Source organism: Vombatus ursinus, unplaced genomic scaffold (assembly GCF_900497805.2).
Source record: "Vombatus ursinus unplaced genomic scaffold, bare-nosed wombat genome assembly UNPS02014177.1, whole genome shotgun sequence".
In the NCBI taxonomy this organism is placed as follows: Eukaryota; Metazoa; Chordata; class Mammalia; order Diprotodontia; family Vombatidae; genus Vombatus; species Vombatus ursinus.
The window spans coordinates 230801-254180 of NW_020953955.1; the positions used below are offsets into that span (position 1 = coordinate 230801).

General features: G+C 46.4%; 2 protein-coding genes across 3 annotated transcripts in view; one reads left to right on the plus strand and one right to left on the minus strand.

Moving 5' to 3' along the window:
* Positions 1 to 1050: 1050 nt before the first annotated feature.
* Positions 1051 to 14385, minus strand: SSRP1 (structure specific recognition protein 1). 2 transcript variants are annotated; one of them, XM_027860273.1, is made up of 17 exons: positions 14276 to 14385; positions 12845 to 13005; positions 12131 to 12316; positions 9357 to 9462; positions 8944 to 9134; positions 8618 to 8848; positions 8358 to 8461; positions 8149 to 8277; positions 7376 to 7597; positions 6653 to 6725; positions 6069 to 6207; positions 5917 to 5962; positions 5018 to 5147; positions 4488 to 4658; positions 4216 to 4310; positions 3137 to 3320; positions 1051 to 1615 (listed from the first exon to the last, which is right to left on the minus strand). In XM_027860273.1, exons 2-17 carry the CDS (start codon positions 12896 to 12898, stop codon positions 1538 to 1540), a joined length of 2139 nt encoding a protein of 712 aa, XP_027716074.1. In that variant the 5' UTR covers positions 12899 to 13005; positions 14276 to 14385; the 3' UTR covers positions 1051 to 1537. The 2 variants fall into 2 exon arrangements, with proteins under 2 accessions (XP_027716074.1, XP_027716075.1); XM_027860274.1 differs by having other exon boundaries at positions 12845 to 13023; positions 14276 to 14373.
* Positions 14386 to 15354: 969 nt separating this feature from the next.
* P2RX3 (purinergic receptor P2X 3) overlaps positions 15355 to 23380 on the plus strand; it is a 43250-nt gene continuing 35224 nt past the window's right edge. Inside the window, exons 1-2 of the mRNA XM_027860284.1 lie at positions 15355 to 15609; positions 22607 to 22773. Of these exons, the coding sequence (XP_027716085.1) occupies positions 15355 to 15609; positions 22607 to 22773 (422 nt within the window). The remainder of the gene's footprint in view (positions 15610 to 22606; positions 22774 to 23380) is intronic.

Below are 23380 nucleotides of genomic sequence, written 5' to 3' on the forward strand. Positions count from 1 at the left end.
CTGACTCCAAATCCAGTCCGTCCTCCCGCTGTATCCCGCACGTTCCCACGTGCCTTCCCCTCTGCCCTTCCATTTCCCCTCTAAGAAACGGATTTGGACACGAGGGATTCTCAGCCTGGCTTCTATGAACTTTTATGAGTATGTGTACTACACATGAATACGTAATGGTACATACATATAAAACTTTTGTTAAACATTATTTCCTTTGTAATTCCAGGCATGTGAAAACATTGCTTCAAGAAAGGGTCCATCCACAGATTCACCACACTGCCAAAGGGGTCCATGAAACAAAGGTTTTTGAACTAGATGGCCGATTTGTCTTTAAGTATCCATCTGTATATAAATCTTGTGGTCACACTCAGTGAAGAGTTCCATGACCAGGTTCAACATAGGGCCTGGCTCAGATTTCACTGGTAAAGGGAATTCTCAATGAGAAAACTCCCTCTACCAATGGCAGGCAGCACTGTAGTCTTAAGACTTGCCTGAGCACTGAAGTTCAATGACTTACCCAGGGTCACACAACCAGTATGTGCCAGATGGGCCCCAATCTCTTAACAACTCGGTATTGCCTCTCAGATTCAATATATGAGGCCATGATATGCACAGACCCATCAACCCTCCTGCATATCAGATTCTACACACTCCTTGCCCAATAATAGTTCTGTACCATTTGGTGTACCTCTTCAGGCTCAGGTTTCTTCGGCCCTGGTTACAGGAGGCCACTCAATCCTGACTTAATTATCCCATGCCTAGAGACCACTGCGGCTCACAGGTGATTATGCATGGAGCCAAGGGCTCACATACAGCCTCAATAATTGAGCAGGATGGCTGGGGAATCTTTCCTAATCAAATCAGTGGCCACTTCCCCAATCTCAGGTGGTTCATCCTGGAAGCAAGGGATGAAAACAACAACTCAGATGGAAATGAAAGGGAATGTACCTAAGACTGGATTCCCGGCCATGGTGTACCCATCCAACCAACAGGGATGCAGGGAGCGAGCTTGCTGCTTAAACTGAAAATGGAGTATCCTAGGCAAGGGGACCAACAAGGTTGAGGAGGTCCATTTGAACATGGCTGTTAAAGTCACTTTGCTTTATTAAATCTTTTTTTGTGTGTGTGACTTCCACTGACCAGAAATACAAAATAAAAATAGAAATAGGCCCCAGCAAGGGGCGACAAGGCCGACCCTGTGCGTGGCCCCTGCTGCAGTGTCCCATGAGTTGCCAAGGGACAGAGAAGGGATCAGCTGGCAGTACCGTGGAGAGGAGAGCCTGGGTGAAGCTTGTAGGTCCCACATAACCCATGCTCCAACCTTCACCTTCCCAAATTCAACTGTGTCATCCCTGTGAAGCAGCACAGGAAACAGACCCTCCCTGCCCAGTCACTCAAGTCCACAAATCAAGGAGGGCTGCCCTGCGAGCTGAGTCCAGGGATGGCTTCTCAGTTTAGGGGCTGCTGGTAACAGGGTATGGATGGAAACTGCGGACGGGGAGTTGGGAGGGTGACAGGGACAGCAGAGAAGAAAGTGCTGCTCCCTCTACTCCTCATCTGAGCCGGATCCCGATTCTTCGGAGCTGGGAGGTGTGCTGGCCAGCTCCTCCTCTTCTTCAGAATCCTAGGGGGACACAGAGGGGACCCCCGTGGAGGCAAAGTTTACAAACCCGGTCACCCAAAGCACCACTTCCTCCAAATGCCACACACCAAGTCAGCCGTCCTGATGGAGGACTCTCCTGGCTCCCCTTCCCAATCCCACCAGCTCAATCTTTCTCTCTCATCCATGTCCTGCCCTCACATACTGATGTTCCCTCAAATACTGCAATCCTCAATCCTCTCATTCCCAGGACCTCCTCTCCTCCACCCTGGCCCCACATGGAGAAGGTCAAATCCTGGAACCGGAAGTATTCCAACTTTGTGCAATTCCTCATCCTGCAAGATTCCACCAGTTGGCACGCTTCCCTCCTCCCTAGCCTCACTGACTGGAGGGTGGGGCCACCAACTCCAAAATTTCCACTTAAGGAGAGAGTTCAGTTCAGAATATGACATTTCTTAACCTGGCTACACTACCCTAGGACTTCTCCGACTTTTCCATCATGCCCCTTCCCCACACACATTTCAACCTTGAATGTGCTGTCTTTCCCCATTAAAGCGTAAACCCCTTGAGGCTGGGAAATGTCTTTTTTTCCCCCATATTTTTATTCTTAGCCCAGTGCCTGGCACATAGTAGTAGGCACATAATAAATATTTAATGACTGACTTATTGCTGCTCTAGGCAAATGATTTCCAAATCTCTATATATCCAACACTCATCTCTTTCCTGAGTTAATGCCATCACCAAGAGCCTGCTGGATATCTCAAACAGGCTGGAAGATGCTCCAAATCCCACCCCCTCCCCCACTCCCCATGAAACTATCCTCTCATTCAAAGCTTCTCAACTTCCCTGCTACAGTCAAGGGGACCACCATCCTCTGTCACCCAGGCTCAAAGCCTTAGCGTCATCTCAACACTTCTTGCCTCAAGCCTCTCCCCGCTCCAGCCCATCCTCCACACGGTTGCCAAGGTGACTTTTCTGACTGTGTTCCCAGCTCAATGAGCTCCACAGAAAAATTCTGTTTTGCAACTAAAGTCCTTCATAATCTGGCCCTTTCGTACATTTCTAATCTTCTGACTTTTCTCCCCTCCATGTACTCTATGCTCCAGCAAAGTTGGCCTACCATCGGCTCCACACAGGACGCTACCCTGGCTGCTTCTGGGCCTAGGCTGGCACCCAGGCCTAGAATTCTGATCTCTGCACCTCTTCATTCCCCTCACTTTCTTTAGCTCAAACCACACCCTCTGCAGGGAACCTCTCCTTTCCAAAGCTGCTCCTGCCTTCCCTCCTCAGATCACCTTCCATCTGCTCTGTAGATACCTTGTATACACCGAGTTACTCATTTCTCTGCCGGCTCTCCCATCTGAATGTCGGCTTTCAGGATAGGGGCGGGTTTTTGCCTCTTTTTGTAACCTAGCACTTAGATCAAGGCTGGGCACAGAGTCAAGGCTGACCAAAGACTTCATCAGTGGGGAAAGCTCCACCCCAGGCCCCGACCTGGGGCCTCCGCTACCCACCCAGACCCCACAAGCCCCTTGTCTGTCCTACCTCACTCCTCCTCCTCTTCTTTTTGCTTTTGTTCTCGCCTGAAGAACTCTCATCACTTGACACAAATTCTCTGCTCTTGAAGCTCTCACTCAGTTGTTTGGATGAAGACTTGGACGCGCCTTTGGAAGGTGTGGATTTTTTCTCCACCTTCACCTTTCCTTTCTTCTTCTTCTTTGACTTATCCCTGCAGACAACATGGCTTAAGACTGCAAGCTCCTACCACCCCTATCATCCCTGAAGTCAAGTCCTAGGCATTTCCTCACCCCTGTCAAAGTATGCCAGGACTCAGGAGCACAGAAGACCTTTTCCTAAGCCCATCCCTGTCTCCTGATTCCTAACACCTAAGTGTTTTACACACTAGCTTCTCTCCAGCAAACAGCAACACTGCCTGCCACACTTCCGTGCAGATTTTTCTCTCCAATCCATCCCAGCTCCCATCTAGGCTTCTTCAGGGTCATGAAGATGGAAGAAGGGGCTATACTTCAACTGAGCCCTATAATTTTCCCTGAGGACTGGCTCGAGGTCCATCCTTTGTCCAAACATTCCCTAATCTCTTATTATACTTACGTGAGCCCGTGGCCTATTTCCTGTTGCCCTCTCCCAGTAGAATCTAAGTCTCCCGAAAGCAAGGGGCATGCCATTTTTTTAATCTTTCTACGTGTGTTACACACAGTAAAGACCTAGGAAGTATGTGCTGGATTTGTATTTGTTGAAATGTGGAGCCCAAAGCTCAACAGGAATCCCCCCTGCATCAAGGCCATGTCAGGAATGTCACCCAATCTCTGAAATCTTCCAATGGAGGGAAAGCCACTACCCCCCAAGGCCCCCCCCCCCCCCCAAACGTAAGTGTTTGGAAGTTCTTCCTTTCTTGGAGCCAAACTGCCTTCCCGAAACCTCTACTCACTGCTCCTGGTTCTGTCCTCAGGGCCAAACCTAATTTGCTCTCTTTCACATTACTTAAATAAAGTGATTGCTGCCTTTCCACCCTCCTCCCTTTTCCTGGCAGGCTATAGCGGTCTCACTATCGTGTTCACCCTCAACTGGTGACACTCTTTCCAGCGCCCAGAGTCAATACTTACTTCCTGTAAGACGACTCAGCTCGGCCCCCTTCACTGTATTCCTTCATGGCCTTCTCATATTCCCTCTTGGCTTCCTCGGCCTTTCGGTCCCATTCCTATCATCCCACCAAAAAACACACAGAAACAACAGCCAGCTGCTCCCTCTCCACAAGATGAAACCTTCCTCCCCCCGGGTAATGTCTTCCACAGCCCACTACCTTCCCAACACCACTCTATCACATCCCCCCCCCAGGAAATGAATCCCCAACCATACCCACCCTGCTGCTCCTTACCTCTTTCTTCTCTTTGCTCATCCCCTTCCAGATCTCCCCTGCTTTCTTAGAGAGATCAGTGATGCTGATGCCTGGGTGGTCCGACTTGATCTTTTCCCGACTAGCATTAAGCCACAACATGTAGGCAGACATGGGCCTCTTTGGGGCATTGGGATCTTTGCCCTTCTTCCCCTAGAGGAGTAGGGGAAAGCCCAAGTGTGTTCATTTACCTGAAACTCCAAGTACTACCGTCTCCCTTGGACTCCAAGGTGTCCCACAGGGAGACTCTTAAAAGAAGAGACCCATGGATAAGAGGTCCCTTTCCTTCCAACAGAAGTTCAGCTCCCCTGGGTACAGAAAGGACCTGACCTAATTGCATTCTCCCACAAGCTAATCCTAACTATGAGGAGGGGAAGCTGCTAGAAGAAAACCTGCCCCCTGCCCCCATTCTTGACTACAGATAAAAGCCTCTATTGGGAGCCTGAAGAGATCACCAGTGTGCTCACTGTCTTCTTTGGCTGGAACCCGTCAGGTGGGGGAGGAGTCCTCACCTCCACAGGCTTCTTCCGGGACTTTCGTTCCTTGACGATCTTAGCTTTCTTGGCCAGTTTCTTCTTCTTTTCATCCCTGTCGCTGTCGCCCTCATTACTGGAGGAGCTGGCAGACGCATTGCTGTCAAACCTGGTGGGAAGAGAAAGCTTAGAAAGGAAAGGAGAGGCAGGGAGAGAGGCCAAGAGGAATCTCACCTGCCCAGCCCTGACCCTGCCAGGACATCCGAGCAGCCAGAAAGAGCAGTGGGGCTGAAAGCCTTCCATTTCCAAGTTCCTCACAGTCCTTTAACCTGCCCATCTGTGTGGACAGGATCGGCTCCTTACTATCCATGTGACCCAGGGAAAGTCACCTAGCTCATTCCCTAGGCTTCACTTACCTGTCTGTAAAAAGAGGAAGCTGGACTGGACAAAGTCCTTTCTAGCTTTAAATTCTCTGATTCTTTTCCAGATTAACTGATATGGGGGGGAGGGTAATTGTAATGGGACCCTATTCTCTTTCTGGTCATGTTCTAACCCAACCTCCAATCTCAACTCTCAGCCTGACAGCAGACACAGGCTTTAGTGCAGAAGAGACCATGGAAATCAACTAGTTACTATTTCAGCCTCCTCATTTTGAAGATATAGAAGCTGAGGACCACAGAGGGTCATGATCTTCCAAATGGATAGAGGCATTACACAGAAAAGTTCAGATTTGAACTCAGTTCCCCCAAATCCAGTTCTCTCTCCACTTCCACACAGCCTTATGACTGGTCTCTTTTCAGGATGATTACTTCACACCCAAACCCTGAACATGTGAGGTCCTTTCACGCTACTGGTCACTTGCTAGAGGCCAGGACAAAGAAAATGTAGACGTCTGCTGAGCCCAGAGATATTCCATATCTGGCAGTGCCCAAACTCACTCCTCTGCAACGTCATCCTCCTCATCCCCAGGGTTGAATGACTCATCTGCAACAGAGCAAGAGGGCATGTTAGCGCATGCTGGCCCCATCCCCAGTGCTGCAAGGCAGAGTTAGCTATCTCAGGCTCCCTTGTCTCAACCCAAGGCGCTCACCAGTCTCGTCTCCTGAGTCGTCACTGCTGTCATTGGCATTCTCCTCACGGATCTTGCCCTCTTCCTTCATCCGCTCAAGGTAGGCATCATGCTGATCTTCATCTGAGTCAGCATACTCATCATAGCTCGGATTAATGCCCTGGAAAAAGGAGAGGGAAGAATAAGGACCAGTTCATCACCTCCCCAAAACCCTTACACTCACTAGCACACTCAAGAGATTTCCCAGCATGCTTGTGAGTAAGACCAAATGAACAGCTCCCAGGAAATCCTAGTATCAAAACTCCACACACAACTAACATGCAGGGCCTAGGGCCCAGGCAGTTCCTGTCCTCTGAGTTAGAAAAGACTAAGCCTCTCCCAGCCCTGTGGAGGGCTCATGCTTGGTTAAGTAGGCTAAACCATAGCCATGCTGAGGAAACCTGCGCCAGGAGGAAGGGGGAGAGGGGTCGCACGCACCTCTTTTTTCTATAAGGGTAAGGAGAGAAGAAAAAATGAAAAAGTTGCCAGACTGACCATCACCCCTACCCCAGCACAAGAAATGTCAGGATAGCAGATGTCCCCAACCTCCCCAACCATATGGGTACCTCTTTCAATCCTCGGTTTTTGATGTTGAGTTTCTTGGCATTCACAAAATCAAACAGCTTCCCATACTCCTCCCTGCAAGGAGAGTAGTTAGAATGGTACTAGGGCTGGCTGGAGAGCCAAGGGAAGAAGGCCACGGGGTTATAAAACTTATGAACTCAAAAGGACTTTAAGAGTCCATCTAATGTAACCCCATGGTGGACATGGCCAGTCCCCAAGGTGCTCCCTTCCCCAAAAGTCCATCTTCTTACCACCAATATTCTCTAGACTCTAGTCAGGTTACCCCAAGATCTTAAAAGAATGAAAACCATGTATTACCCAAAGAGCACAGGAGAGACAAATTATGAGTATAAGTAGGCTGCAACATGCCACAGTAACACCAGAAATGCAGAAAGTCAGATTAAGTGACACCATTAAGACAACGTACAACCGGAAACGAGGTGGGCCCTTGGAGAATAAGAAGGGATGGGAAATCCTAAGTGCTGTATTAAGTATTCAGGAAAAAAATTTAAATAGGAAGACATCAAGCTGTTTATGGAAGATGAGTAGACAAGAATCTAAGGATGAAAAGATGTGGATGAAACTATTTTGTACCAGTGGACAGACAACCCGTATCCATGAGAGCACAGACTCATCAAGGTTTAGAAGCAACATCAGGAAAAGGATGGGGTCAAGGATGGGTATCAACCAGAGTATACAGGACGGGAAGTGAAAGGGGTACTCACCTCTCAATACTGCTGAAGGTATACTGTGTGCCCTGCTTTGTCTCAATTTCAAAGTCAAAGGAGCGAGTAGTGGTAGTGCCACGGGCAAAATTGACGAAGGAGATCTCATCAAATCGAATGTGTACAGGTGGCTTATGTACGTAGATGAAGCCCCGCTCCAGTGGGTACAGCAATCCTGAGCTGGCCTTGTAGGAACAGGTGATGCACTGGGCCCCTGAGTGCCTGGCATGGGGGAGAGGGTGGCGAGTCAGTGACAGATACTACCCAGATTCAGGAATTTAACTGTGTCCCCAGTTATTCTTATTTTACTCCCCCATTAGAATGTAAGCTCCTTGAGGACAAGGATATATATCATTCTTGCCTTTCTTTATATCCCTCATGCGGGCACAGTACCTGGTGCAGACCATGTGGTGGTCTCAATAACCTAGCAGGTAACTGACAACTAATTCAATGGAACCAACCACGGGACCATGGAGAAAAAAGGCAACCACACACACACTAACAGGTGGCAATGGCACAATGCCAACAATGGCATTCCCATCTTATAGCATTTGTTTACAATATTTTTCTGTTACAAACCAGCTTATGAGGTGGCCACAATCTATGTTACAGATTCAAAAATCGATGCTCAGAAAGGCAGTGATCTGGCCAAGACTTACTCACAGAGTAAGTGTCAATGCCAGGTCCCAAGCCTAGGCCTCCCAGTGCACTCCTAGACCCAGTGCTGGGAGCCGGAGAAGTCCTGCCTCCCTCCCGCCATCTCTGCATCTCACCCCTGGAAGTTGCCGGGCACTGTGATCTTGCGGTTCACTAAGGCTTTCATGACGCGGCTGACCATCTCATAGAGGGACCCAGACATGTTCTTGGTAAGACGACCCTCAAAACGCTTCTCCACCTCATCCCTACAAGCAGAAAACACAACTAATCAGACAGCTCATTACCTTCAGCGTGCAAGTGGTCCTGACATGGCTCCCGAGCTTACTCATTCATGTTGAGGGTCAGTGAGATATCCTCATCCTTGGAGAAGAGAAGGATCAGGAAGTGATAACGGGTCTGGCCCTGCTTGATGGGCGGGTCTAGGCTGATCTAAGAGAGACAAAGGAGACAGGGAGAAGGCCAAATTAAAGACTCCACAAACACAGGCTGATTGATCCCAGCAAGCCAGGACTGATGGAGGGCACAGACCCACCCAACTCCAGCTCCAGTCCAGAAGAATCCTCTTACCTAGATCCCAGAACTCACCACAAAGAACATTTGGCGCTGGTCCTTGTGAGGTAGTAAGAAAAGTCGTAACACGGTGGTATATGGGATTTTGTAATCGAAGGTCTTGCCATGGAGATGCAGGAAGGTGGGGTAGATGCGGATGTCATAGCGACCTCGGGGTGTCAAGCACTGCAACTCCCGGAAGATACAGATGGCGTCTCCAGTGGCCTGGATCACATCTGCCTTAGACAGCACGTTCTGGGCAAAAGCCTGGGAAAGGGCAAACCTGCAATCAGATGCCAGCCCATTTTCCCTTACCCACCCGGACTGCTACCTGCCCCATGCCCAGCAGTCCCAACTCTCACCTCAACAGGGTCAACGCCGTCTTCCTGAGTGGGTGGCACGTAGAAGCGCACCTCCATCAAGGAGACCTCTGCATCATCGTTCTGGTGAAACTCTAGAGTCACCTCGTTCTTGCCTGTGGTGCACTGGGATACGTTACTGAGAGGGATCTCAAAGACCGGCTGCTCACCGATATCAAAAGACAGGAGCTGCCCTATGGAGGAACAACCATACTCTAAGTTCTGCCAAGATCTCTGATTTTCTCGTCTCCCCTAAGCACCCAGTTCCCTCAGGGGCAACACTTGTTGGCCAACTGACTGAAAGCGGCAGAAGAGTCAAGAGTTACAGAAACTCTGAAACCTATCTGATATAGATCATATAACTTTAGGAATTCCTAATCATTCCTCCACAATTCCAAATCTCCTTCTGGACTCACCACCGAACTTTACTGTGCCCCAGTTCCAGCCCTTCACACACAGATCCTTCTCTACCAACTCCAAACGATAGTGTGATTTGAAGAAATCTGATAGTTTCTCAAACTCCTGCAGAGGAGAGAAAAGATGCAATGAGCCTAGCTTAAACCAGCCTTGATATGCTCTGCCCAGAAAGTAATCAAACTAGTTTATTCTCATACCTCCAAGGCAACCTACAATGGAAAAACTATACTCCACTATAAACCAAATAAGAACCTGCTCCTGGAAAACTGCACAGCAGGATGGAGTCAGGTAGGGAGAACCAATATAATAAAAATGACTGCTACCTAAATTAATTTATTCTGTGCCATACCAATCAAACTACCAAAGGATTACTTTACAGAACTAGAAAAAAAAATGAAATTAACCTGCAAGAATAAAAGGTCAAGAACCTCAAGGGAAATAATGGAAAAAAAAAAGTGGAAAGAAGAGGGCCTGGCAGTACCAAATAGCAAACTACACTACAAAGCAGTAATCACCAAGACAAATTTAGTGCTGGTTAAGAAACAGAGAGGTAAATCAGTACAGCAGATTAAGTTCAACAACAAAGCACACAAACCTAGCAGCCCAGAGCTTGATAATCCCAAAGACCCAAGCTATTGGACTAAGAACTCACAATGTGACCAAAAAGGCTGGGAAAACTGAAAAGCAGTGTAGCAGAAACAAGAAGGAGACCAGCTTTTCACACCATATACCAAGATACACTACAAATGCATATATAACTTAGACATTAAGGAAGACATCACAAATAAATTAGAGGAATAAGGAAAAAAATACCTTTCCAAAAAAAAAAAGAAAGAAATTATCTTTCAGATCTATTGATTGGGGAAGAGTTCAGATCTAAGGGTAGGGGAAGAGGTCATGAACAAACACGGGATACAAAAAACAGCAAGGTAGCACAGTGAACAGAGTGGTGGAATAAGGAAGATGTGAGTTCATATCCAGCCTCAGTCACTTATTAACTCCATGACCCTAGGCAAGTTACTTCATTTCTGACTGCCTCAGTTTCCACATCGGTAACATGGACATAATAATAGCACCTGCCTCCCACTGTTGTGATGAGATTTGTATCTCATCAAATGAGATAGGCATTTGTAATGCAAACCTTAAAGCACTATCTAAATGCTAACTTATTATTATAAGGGATAAACAAGATAAAACGGGAACTTCTGATTATATAAAATTAAAAAAGGTTTCGCACAAAACCAATGCAGCCATAATTAAAAGGGAAACAGGTAACCAAAAAAAAATCTTTGCAATAAGCTTCACTGCTAAGGCTCTCAATTCCAAGAAACATAGGAACTGATTCAAATTTATAATCAATCAATAAACATTTATTAAGCAAGCCCACTGCTAAGAACTGGGGGAATTTAAAAAATGGCAAAAGATAGACCCCGCCCTCAAGAAGCTCACAACCTAACAAATCCAATGTCCAACCAATCCAATACTCACAAACAAGCTCTACACAGGAAAAATAATTTAGTTGGGACGTAAAGGAAGTCAGGGGAACCAGTAGCAGAGATGAAAAGAGAGCGCGTCTCAAACATGGGAGACAGTGAGAGAAAATGCCAGAGCCAAGAGTTGGTGTGTATGTCACGGAACAGCAAGCAAACCAACGTCACTGGACTGAAGAGTACATGCAGGGAGTGAGGTGTAAAAAGACTGGAAAGGCAGGGGAGGAACAGGTTATCCAAGTGCCATTCTCCAAATGAAAAATGGTCAAAGGATAGAAATACGCAATTTTCAAGGAAAGAAATACAGGTTATTTGCAGGTATACTGAAGGCAAAAACTGATCCAAATCACTAATAGCTAGAGAAATAACAATTGAAGTAACTCTTAAGTCCCACTTCACACCTATCATATCAACAAAGTTGACAGAAGAGGAAAATGATAGATGTAGGAGAAAGTGCCACAGACGGACATATGAACTGGTCCAGCTGATCTGGAGAACAACCTGGAACCATTTCCCCAAATCAACTAAACCCCTCCTTTGATTTAGTGATACTAGTACTAGACCTATAATCCAGAGATGCAAGAAAGAGGAAAAGGACCTATCTATCTATAACAGCTTGCTTTTTTTTGGTAAGAGCAAAGAACCAGAAACCAGGGTGTACACCTATCAACTGAACAAATACAGGTATATGAATATAATGAATACTAGTGTGCTAGAAGAAATGACGAACAGGACAGTTTCAGAGAAGCGTGGGAAGATTTACGATGCTGGGGAAACAGAACCATCAGAACAATTTATGTAAAAATAACACCACTGTAAAAGCAAACAACTTTGAAAGCTGTCAGAGCTCTGATCCATGCAATGACCAACTATGGTTCCAGAGGACCAATGATAAAGCATATTTCTGACCTCTTGTCAGAGAGCTGACAAGCTTAACATATTTTGGACACCGCCAATATAGGAATTTGTTTTGTTCGACTATGCATATTTGGTATAAAAGTTTTGTTTTCCTTTTTTACCCCTTCTGGGGATAGGGACAGAAAATTGATTTTGGAAAAAAAACAACAAAGGGACTGAGTTACCAAAACCAAAGAAAAGGAAGAGGTCACAGAAAACTGTCCCATGGCCCCTGGAATTATACAATTATAGGATGACAAGGAAGAGCAGAGATTAGTTATCTCTGAAAGGAATTCAGGAAAGACACAGAAATATGAGACAGTTTAAGTCAGAATGGGCTCAGTTGTGGCACAGGAGAAGGTGATAGGAAGAAAAGCAAATCTCACCGATTCCCGGAAGCCATCATACTTATAGAAGTGGCCATTCTTAGTAAGAAGTTTGAGGCCATGGCCCAGAGCCACCCGTCGCCAGATGCCCTCAGTCAGCTCCCCAGCCTGAATGTTGTCCACTTTGCCTGTCTTACTGTTCTTGAAGATTATACCTTGGCGGCTCAACCGAAGACGACCATCATTCTGCAGGAGAAAAAGACCAAAACATTCAGAGAAAATATCCACAAGACACGCTCTGGCTTCCTGTCACCCTGACATCCACCCCTGGCTGACAGCAAGTTGCTCAGAAAACAAAGGTATATAGTAGATAAATTTGAGGCAGTGTGGAATTGTGGGAAAAGCACCAGACTGAGAGTAGGAAGCCTAGTAGCTTTTAGCCCTGGCTCTGCCACTATGAGCTAGAACAAGCCAATTCTACTTCCTGGCTCTCAGTTTTTTCATCTGGAAAATAAGGGGGTTTGAACTAGGTAAGTTGTAAGGGTTCTCTCTGCCTCTAAGAGCCTACAATTCTATGTCTTCTCCACAAGTATACTATCACAGTGCTAGTTAAAAAACAAACAAACAAAAAACCCAGAAACATAGGAGATTAAAAAATTATCAAGAGTGCCAGCCTCCCTGTGGAAAGAGATTATTCCTCTCTCCTTGTTCCAAGGGTGTCACGCCAATTAAATCCTGCCCCTACTTTGACTAAAAAGCCAATTTTTTTCTTACCATAGAACCTTTCACCTCCTGGTAGATATCATTGAATTCCAAGGTCTCTGCCATGCTGACCTGACCCCGGTTGCCCCAGCACCAGACAGCAGAGAACTAAACAGAAAGCTCGAGGAAGATGCTGGTTCCGAAGAGGTGATCCAACAGAAGCCTACTGGGATCTGGAGACAAAGAAAAAACTAGAAAGTGGTAAGGCAAATGAAAGTGTGAAACTTACGCAAACAGTAAGTAGTCACTTAATAAATGTTTGTCCAATACCCCACCTCAATCTCTTAGAAGGGAGACAGAGATGAGAATCCCTAAGGTCGCAGTGCAAGGAAGAAGGGTTTAACTGAGACTCTAGGAACAAGGGCTTCAAGAAGTTGTGGGAATCCTACAATTGAAGGTGGCAGGTGGTGCTCTTTAGCTGGGGAATCCTAAATAAGGGTATCTACTGAGATGCGGCAAAGCAGCATTCCTTGCTGGGGCAAAGCTACTTTCCCTGAGGCTCCAAGGGGGCAAACAAGCCTATTCTTAGCTAAAAGCTTTCTTTCTTTCTTTCTTTTTTTTGCTTTGGCAATTGGAGTTAAGTGACTTGCCCAGGGTCACACAGCTAGTAAGTGACATGTGTCTGAGACTGGATTTGCACTCAGGTCCTCCTGACTCCAAGGCCAGAGCTCTATCCACTGCACCACCTAGCTGCCCCCAAACAGGCCTATTCTTGCCCTGCTCCCCTACTACCTATGTTTCTGAGGCAGGGAACTGAGGAGGCTCCACTGAGGTGCCACCTCCTCCAGGAAGTCCTCCCTGGTCCCTGGGACCCCATGTCCCCCCAGGAGAACACAGACTGATTGAGAACTAGGAATGCTTGTGGTGACTGCGTTGCTAGCCCCCAGGCCTGATGCCACTGCCCCCACTGAGCAGGTAGGAGTGACCTGACTTGGGTCCCTCCTACACGAGGGTCTCCTGGCCCTTGGGGGCTCGGGACAGAATCCCACAGGAGAAGGGGCACCGACTGGCAAAAACCAAACCAACGGCCAAAGGAGAAGCAACCCCGGTGAACGCCTGGGGCGCGCCGAGGCCCCGAGCTCCGCCGTGGGGCCGTGGGGCTAGGACCGGGCACCCGGCCTCCCGCAGCGCCCCGCCCCCCCCCCCCCCGGTCACAGTAATTAACGGGAGCACTGGGAGCCAGAGACCCCTCCTCCCCCGATGCTCCCCTAGCCCTCCCCCACGTGGCCCCTGGCTCCCCACCTTGGGACCCTCTGGGGAACCCCTCCCCCTGTCCCTCCCCCGACGTCTCCCTCCCCGATCTACCACGGGCCCCTTCTTCGTTCCCCCCACCTCCTCTCTCCTCCCTGTTGTTTCTTCCCTCCCCTCCCCCACCTCTGTGCCCCCCCCACGCCCACGCAGAATTGTGGCCGCTCGCCCCCCCTCCCCCGCCCCGCGTCTCACCTCCTCAATCCCGGGTTCCTCCAGGGGACGCGGACATGGACACGGGGGAACTCGGGGGGGGGGGGTCCTCGAGCGGACTCCGGGGGCGGGGGAGGGGGCTCCGGGATCAGGATCTTTTCCCGCGTGCGCAGCCCCGGCTCCCGCCACCGGAAGCGACGCTGCCATAGAGGGGACGAGCGGGCTAGAGGGACCCCGGAGCGTCCCTGCTGGCCCGCGGCGACACCATAGAGAGGCGGGAGGACTGCGAGAGCGAGGGAGGCGGGGCTGGCGGCGAGGGGAACGTGATCGCGACCTTGGCCCTGCACGTGCGCGCCACGGCCCCCGCCGCGGGGGAGCGCTCTGGAGCCCCTGCGGGTGCGGGGTCGCGTGTGCGAGTGTGCGTGCGTGCGTGTGGCTGTGTGTCTGTCCGCCCGTGTGTGCTTAGGGGCTGTGTGCCGGCGGGTGCGTGGCTTGTGTCGGTGCGGGCTAGGCATTTGTGTGCCATGTGCGCACACATCTCTACACCTGTCTTTGGGCAGGTACTGCCATAGGGCCCGGGCCGGCGTGCGCAGCTCGGTGCTAGCGGGAGGAACCCCTAGACTAGAGGTGCAAGCACTTGCTTCAGATCCTGGCTCTCGTACCCACCACGCGTGGGGCTTTAAACAAGGCCCTTCACCCGTCCCTGGCACTGCTTCCTCCTCCATAAAATAAAGGGGGTCGCCAGGTGATCCAGTTCAAAGTTCCTCCCAGGTGTAAGCCCTAGGATCTGTACAGTGATGCCCTGGGATGAGGAAGCCCTCATTTCCCCCACATTTCCCACTCACCAGAGGTCCTCGAGAAGAGCTGTATGACCCCTTGGATAATGTGTTGCAGGCACGATTCTTCGTCAGGTGCGGATGGGGACCAGCCCTGAGATCCTGCGATTGTCCCATGGACCACGGCCCCGCCCCACCTGCTAAGTAGGTAAGAGTCCCTGGACCCTATTATGCTAGACCCCGGGACCGTAAGATTCAGATTTATGTAGTCCAATCTCTCGTTCCACTCCATTTCACATGGGAAGAAACTGAGACCCAGAAAGGGACAGTGGATTCTCCAAGCCGATGGAGTGGGCTCGCGGACTTCCCACTACCCCGTGCCACGAAGCCGTAGCTTTTAAAAGTGCAGACCTGCTGTCTGTCCTCACGAACTCCCCGACCATAATCACAATCCATGCACTCCTCATAGAGAGAAGCAAGCCAGCAGATTTCAGGATCGGGTTCAATCTCCGGTGTCAGGTTCACAGTGGAGCCAGAACTGATTTGGCAGCTCTCGGGATAGCAGAAGCCAGAAGCAATCCCTTTTCCAGCAGTCCCTGGGTACAGTCCCTAACCACTCATTCCTAGCGCAGGACAGGGAGGGGTCTTAGGAAATTGTCTGAGGGCGCAGAGCTAAGTGGTTCCCACTAGACTTGTAGCTGCTAGTGCTAGACGGACATCATAATAATGCGCATGGCGTCCATATAAGCAGTTGTTGTTGTGGAGTCATATTTGACTCTTTATTATCCCATTTGGGACCTTTTTGGGGTAAGATACTGGAGTGGTTTTCCATTTCCTTCTGTAGCTGATTTGACGGATGAGAAAACTGAGGGAAACAGGATGAAATGACTTGCCCAGGGTCACACAGCTAGGAAGTATCTGAGGCTGGATTTGAACTCTGGTCTTCCTGACCTCAGGTCCCGAGCTTTATCCACACATATAACCCCACCCCCAATATAAGAACACTGGATTTGGAATAAGAGGACCCAGGTTCAATTATCAATTGTGCCATCTAAAACCTGTGTGAGATCACACAGGGCAAATCACTTCTTCTCCCTGGGCCTCAGTTTCCTCTTCTATTACATTAGGAAATTGGACCAGATGACATCTAAGGTCCCACCCAATATTAATCCCACAATCTAAGAAATGAGAAAATAATTTCACGGAGGTTAAGGGACTTAGCCAATAAACAATCCAATAAGATTCAAAGTTAGGATTTGAACCCAGGCCTCTGGCATCCGTGCCCAATGTCCTTTCCACTGAACCACACCATCCTTTTGACAGTGTCTGTTAACGTGATTTTCTACTGGGCACATTTGGCAATATCAGACCATAGCTTTCAAGCCAGAAGGCACCTTGGTGCCATCTAGCCCCAATCTCTTATTATATAGATGAGGAACTTGCCCAAAGTGACCTAGTTGAGAAACGTCACAGCTGGCATTCAAACTCAGATCCTCTGACTTCAAATCCAGTGTCCTTTACTTATAGACAGGATGCAGGACTCCAGAGCTGGGACTAAGCCCCACAGTGCAGATCCTGGGACACCTCTGGGTATAATGGTTCACCTTTATATAGCCCTCTAAGGTTTGCAAAGTCCTTCCCCAACAAGCTGCCTGGGTGGGTAGAGTGATGTGAATATCATTTAGACTTTACAGAGAAGGTTAAGTGAGGCCTTATTTTCTTTTATTGTTTTTTTATATATTTATTTTTATTTCCCCCAATTACATGTTAAAACAATTTTTTAAACATTTTTTTTTAAGTTTTGAGTTCCAAATTTTATCCTTCCCCCCCCTACAGTAAGCAGATATAGGTTATACATGTGCATCATGTAAAATATTTCCGTATTAATAACTTTGTACAAGAAGACTCAAATAAAAGAAAAAGAATGAAAGAAAAAGTGAAAAATAGCACGCTTCAGTCTGTATTCAGACTATCAGTTCTTTCTCTCAAGGTGGATAGTATGCTACATCATTAGTCCTTTGGAATCGTCTTGGATTATTGTATTGCTGAGAATAGCTAAGTCATTCACAGTTTATCATCATACAATATTGCTGCTACTGTGTACAACATTCTGGTTCTGTTCACTTTGTATCAGTTCATGTAAGTCTTTCAGGTTTTTATGAAATCATCCTACTTGTCATTTCTTTTTTTTTAAATTTAATTAATTAATTTATTTTTAGTTTTCAACATTCACTTCCATAAGCTTTTGAGTTTTAAATTTTCTCCCCCTCCCTCCCGTCCATCCTCCCCAAGACGGCGTGCAATCTGCTATAGGCTCTACATATACATTCACATTAAGCATATTTTCACATTAGTCATGTTGTAAAAAAGAATTAGAACCAATAGGAGGAACCACAAGAAAGAAGAAACAAAACAAAACAGAAGGAAAAAAAGAGCAAATAGTTATGCTTCCATCTGCATTCAGACTCCGTAGTTCTTTCTCTGGTTGTGGATCTACTTGTCATTTCTTATAGCACAATAATATTCCATCACAATCCTATACCTCAGCTTGTTTAGCCTTCCCCAATCGATGGGCATCCCTTCAATTTTCAATGCTTAGCCACCACAAAAAGAGTTGCTATAAATATTTTTGTACAAATAGGTCCTTTCCCCCTTTTTTCAACACAAATATTTAAATGAGTTAAAAAAAAAACAAGCAAGCTATTGAACTTCTACACGTTGCTTCTTTCTTAACAAAATGTTTGTTTTCTGTAGCAGCTAGGTGGTGCAGTAGAAAGAGTGCTGACCTAAAAGCAAAACATTAGTGAGGAGGGAAAAGGAGAAAGGAGAAAGAAAAGCATTAACAGGGGGGAAAGGATAGAGAGAAAGACACAGATAGTAATCGTAATTGTGAATGTGATATATGAATGTAATGGAATACTATTGTGCTATAAGAAATGATGAACAGGCAGACTTCAGATAAACCTGGAAAGACTTGTATGGTTTGATGCTGAGTGAAGTGAGCAGAACCAGGAGAACGTCGTACACAGTAACAGCCACTTTGAGTGATGACTGACTTTGATAGGCTTAACCCCTCTCAGCAATACAAAGATCTAAGACATCTCCAAAGGCCTCGTGATGGAAAATGCTATCCACATCCAGAGAAAGGACTGTGGAGTTTGAATACAAATCGAAGCATACTATTTGCTATTTTTTTTTCTTCTGTTGTGTTTTGTTTCCTCTTTCTGGTGGTTCCTCCTGTTACTTCTAATTCTTACTTACGACATCACTAATGTGAAAATATGTTTAACAGGAATATATATGTGTAGCCTATATTAGATTGCGCACCCGTCTTGGGGAAGGAGGGAGGGAGGGAGGGAGGGGGAGAAAAACTTAAAACTCAAAAGCTTATGGAAGTGATTGTTGATAATTCAAAATAAATTAATAAAACATTTTGAAAAAAAAAAAAGAGTGCTGACCTGTATTCAAACTAGCCTCAGACATTTGCTGTCTGTGTGATCCTTGCCAAGTCACTTAACCAATATCTGCCTCAGTTTCTTCATTTGTAAAAGGAAAATAATGATATCACCTACCTCCCAGGGTCGTTGTAAGGCTCAATGAAATATTTGCAAAGCACTTGCAAACATTAAAGTGCTATGTAAATGCTCGCTATTATTTTCTTGATTTATAACTCAACAGGGTAGTAACAAAATGGTTCTATTTGTTATGTTCTTCTGCATTTTGTTTTCTCTTGTGAATTAAAAAAATACGTAATTACTCCTTTTTCATTTTCCTTATTGACTTGCCATGGTCAGCTAAGGGTCAGAAATAAGATTCTGCTCCTGGCCTCCTGTCTTCAAATCTAACCAGCTTTCCACTGCATCATGAATAGCAAGACGATTTTAGGATTAGCAAATCGATTATCGGAGCCAACTTTCATTTCCCCAAGAAAGTCATCCTATGTTTTTCTTCAGCTGCTGTCTCTCTCTCTCTCTCTTAGAAAATTAAATTAAATATTTTCTACCTTCCCACTCCTGGCAGAGAAGTAAATAGGGTATAATGTTATACTGTCAGATGTGGTCACTGGATCAGATTTTTTTTTTTTTTACTTAATTGTTTTTCTTTGTCGAAAAGGGAGGGTTCGCTCTGATCTGGTAGGCTAAAATGTTAATTATAGAGACAAAATGCATTGGTAAAACATTTTAAAAAACCATTAAATGTCTTATCAGAAACAACACTAACCATTAATACATAAATCTAAATTTGCTTATTTATTTACATTTAAATAACTCAATTCAATGCATTATAATATTTTTATTTTAGTCCTTCCCTCCTAAATCCCCAGCATGATCTGTCCATTCTTTCTCATGTCCTTTTCCTCCTATCATTATAGTTTGTGTGGACCCCATTGCTCTGGATCTCTGTTTTTCACTGTGTATTATTTCACAACAGTTTCTCTGTATTTCTCGCACATATCCGTAATTGGATTATAGTATTGTATTACGTGAATGTACCACACTGTGTTGAACTCAGGGGAGGACTCATCACAGGATCATTGGATTTACAGCTATAATGAACTTTGTAGGTAATTTGGTAACTGAGACTCAGAAAGTTTAAGGGACTTTTCCAAGGTCCATCAAGTACTAAGTGGGCAGAAGTGGGGCAAGAGCCAGGTACTCCACAGAGTCATAGGACCTCAGAGGTGGACGGGATCTCAGATGCCATCTAACCCTACTGCCGCCTGAACAGGAATCCCCTTGGCTACACAGGAAGTAGCCTGATACGGTAGAAAGGGCAGCGAATGAAGAGTCACAGGACCCGAGTGTGAATCCCAACCCTGCCAGTTACTACCTGTGTGATCCTGGGCAAATCATTTCATCTCCCTGGGCTTCAGTTACCTCATCTGTAAAATGAGTGTAATGGCTAGGTCAGTATCACTGCCTCCTGAGGCCACCCAAGTTTTTCCACACATCAAGCCTCAGTCTGCCTTCTTGCAAATCCCACCCATTGGTTCTTGTACCGTTCTTTGGGACCATGTGACACCAGTCTCATCCTCCTACTCGATATATATACATACACACATATGTATATATGTATATGTATGTATATGTAACATATATATACATATTATATATATATAAGGATATATATATTAGATATAAAGAGATATATCTCTTTAGACCCTTGACGAAAGCTTTTGCCACCCTGCCCCCCGGTCTTCTCTTTGCCAGGCTAACCATTCTAAATCCCCTCACTTAATCAGTCTCCAGTTATAAAGACAAAACTTGATGTCCTAGTCACCCTCCTCAGGATATCCTCCGGCTTGTCGATGCTCCCCTTAAAATGTGCTATCCCAGATTTAGTTTGACCTGGGCACAACGAGGCAGGGTTATTAACTCTGTTATTCTGGAGCTTAGAATGCATTCTGAGGTCATATTAGCTTCTTTGGCTGCTAGGTCACGCCATTGGCTCCCACCCAGTTTGTGGTCCCTAAAGTTCCCCACCCCTGAAACATTTTTAGGATGTTTTCCCCCATCTTGTACTTTACTGAGAAAATTGGTTCCCAATCCAGATGTAGAACTTCACATTTATCCTAATTCAATTTCATCTTATTAGATTCTGATCAATAGGGTGTTAGCATCTTTTTTAGAACTGGACTCTGGCATCCAACATGTAAGCTATCCCTTCCACATTCCAGTTGTATAAAAACCATTGAAACAAATGTGTTGTCCAACACAGGGTCAAGCACAGTTCCCTAAGGAACTCCGCTAGAGAGCTCCCTGAAAGTGGATATTGACCCATTCATAAATATTCTCGGGGTCTGATCATTAGAATAACAGCTGCTCTCATCTTGTAGCTCCTCCTTAACCCTCCATGTTGACGAGACTTCACCATCATGTCTTTCTGTATGTTCAGTGCCCTGGATTGCAGTTTATCCAGACTGGTACTTCACTGAATGTATCTCCCTTGCCATCTCCTCACTTACCTTAGGTTGCAAGTCCCTGCTAACTTAGAATCCATTCCTTTCCACTCTAAGCATCCCATTCCTTGTCAGAGAAAATAATCAAAATTCAATTTTAGTCATTCTCCCTTCTCTCTGTTACCCATTATCATCTGAGCCCTATGCTTATCCCTTCTTTGATATATTCCTCACATCCCCAAATAACTTAGAAAGCCCTTTTTCTTGGCCTTTGTATTTCTCATCATCCTTGGGTCATTCTGACCTTTAGAGCTCTGGACATGCTTTCTACAGATCCAGTCCGGTTATTCTTGTTCGTCCCTCATTGCCTGTCCTTACTCCTGTCTCCTGATCGTGTCTTTTTAAAAATCTAAGTTGATCAGAGAATTGCTAGTATATCCACATCTTGCCTGCTTAGATAGCACCTCCTTTTCTTCCAGGTTACAATCGTGTTTTTTGTTCCATTGGAAGCCAAATGTGCCTCCTTGCATTTGTTTCCCTACTTTACCCTATTTATTACCTATACTTTGCACAGTTGTGTATAGGTGCCATATTTTGTTTTTGCTGTACTGTATTCTCTTTGGGCATACTTAGAATACTTAGTCTCCTGTCTTCCATTAATATTCTTCCTAGGCCATACCTTCTACTCTCTGTGATATCTGGCCAGCCAGATCGATGTGAACAGTTTTCTCCCTTCAGTTTTCAGCTTGAAGCTTGCTTGATAGGTTCTAGAAAACTGCAGATACATACATTTTTACTATACCTCATTAGGCGCACTCCATCCCTGGCCAAGAGCCCAGCCTTCCTATATTCTAGGAATAGAATATAGAAGGAAGAGCCCATCCTTCCTATATTCTAAGCCAAAGTTCAGACAAAATCTTGTTCAGTCAGCCATTTCCCAAATCCAGACCTAACCTCTGTTCACAATAGCACCTATGCCCCTGTATTTTTTGGGGGGCTGTTCTTGTCCAGGACTTCACAATCCATAGCAATGCTCTCTGGGTTCCTTCTGATATGCTTTCACACTAAGATAAGGAAGCCTGCAGGGTAGAGAATGGAGATTATTAATTATATTTAGAGTTTGGGGGAGATGAGGTATGTAGGACAAGATAAGGAGCATGAAGCATTCCTTAATTCATTCAACAGATGTTAATTAAACACATATTATGTGCAACCCACTGTGCTAAATACTTGGGGGAGATTTAAAGATAAATTAGGCATAGTCTCTGTCCTCATAATAGTGATAAGAACCCAGAGCTGGGATGCAGGGAGGCTTTTGGGGTAGGATGGAAAGGCAAGATCAGAGCCGCCAAGGATGGAGCAGAGGCAGTATACAGCGTAGATAAATCAGAAGTCTCAGGGGGCCAAGATCACCAATTCAGAATCCAGGATTGGAGATACTTAAGAACCCACCCACCCCCCTGTGACATCACTTGAGGGGGGTGGAGATCGAACAAAAAGAGGGGTCCCCGCCCTGGACTCTAAACAGCCTGAGTGGCCAGGGAGCCGAGACAAGGCTAAGGGCTAGGGTTTCCTAGTTTAAAGGGCTTCCTGCCCCCCTGAGTTACATCCTCATTAAACCCCCTTTTACTATCTCCTTCAACCTCTCTGCCCTGAGACCTTCACTCTCCAGGGGGCTGCTATCAGTCTCTGTTTCAGGGGCAGCTGCTTTTGACTTTCCCCAAGCAGCTTCTGAGCTTTCTCAGCATGAACTGCATATCAGACTTCTTCACCTATGAGACCACCAAGTCAGTGGTGGTGAAGAGCTGGACCATTGGGGTCATCAATCGAGCTGTGCAGCTTCTCATCATCTCTTACTTTGTGGGGTGAGTATGTGCTAACCAGCCCAATGGGGTGAGAGCAGTTCCGTCCCTCCTAAATTAGGGAGGGGTGCTCTTTTCCCTCTCTCCTCTCCTCACCCCTTTATTTTGATTCCTCCTTCAAGGCTTCTCCTCTTTTAGGAGGGAGGTTCTCCATTCCAGGAGACAGGTTCTGAAAGAATGAGTCCCATACCCAATTTGGAGACTTGTCTCTGTACGTTTCAGAGAGTGAGGCTCAAATTGAGCCCCTTCTCTGGGGCTAGAGGTCTTGCATGGGTCTTGTCTTATCCCTTCCTCATCTCCTGTGCCAGGAAATGGGCACACACCCCCTGCACAGAAAAAAAAAGTCCTTGGTGAATAAGAAGTGGGGAGGAGCACCCAGACATATCCCAAAGGCCAGGTAAGAATGTCAGGCAGGCCAGTGGGGGAAGATAGTAAGAGAGTGAGGTAAGGGTGGAAAGGATGCAGGGCTGAAAATGGAGAGGAAAGGTTCGAAATAAAGCTTGGAACTGGTAATTGCCTTCTCTGGTAAGAAGCAAAAATGAAAAGAAAACTGATGGAAGGAATGGAACTGGGGCTCGGGACAGGAATGAGGAGGAACATGGGGAGTGTT

Excerpts from the sequence above, each read along its gene's own strand:
- SSRP1 (XM_027860273.1), bottom strand. The coding sequence starts at position 12,898 with ATGGCAGAGACCTTGGAATTCAATGATATCTACCAGGAGGTGAAAGGT. Across the intron at positions 7,598-8,148 it reads GTGCCCGGCAACTTCCAGGG|GCACTCAGGGGCCCAGTGCA; the intron begins GTGAGATGCAGA and ends CCCCCATGCCAG. Across the intron at positions 6,726-7,375 it reads ACCTTCAGCAGTATTGAGAG|GGAGGAGTATGGGAAGCTGT; the intron begins GTGAGTACCCCT and ends CTCTCCTTGCAG.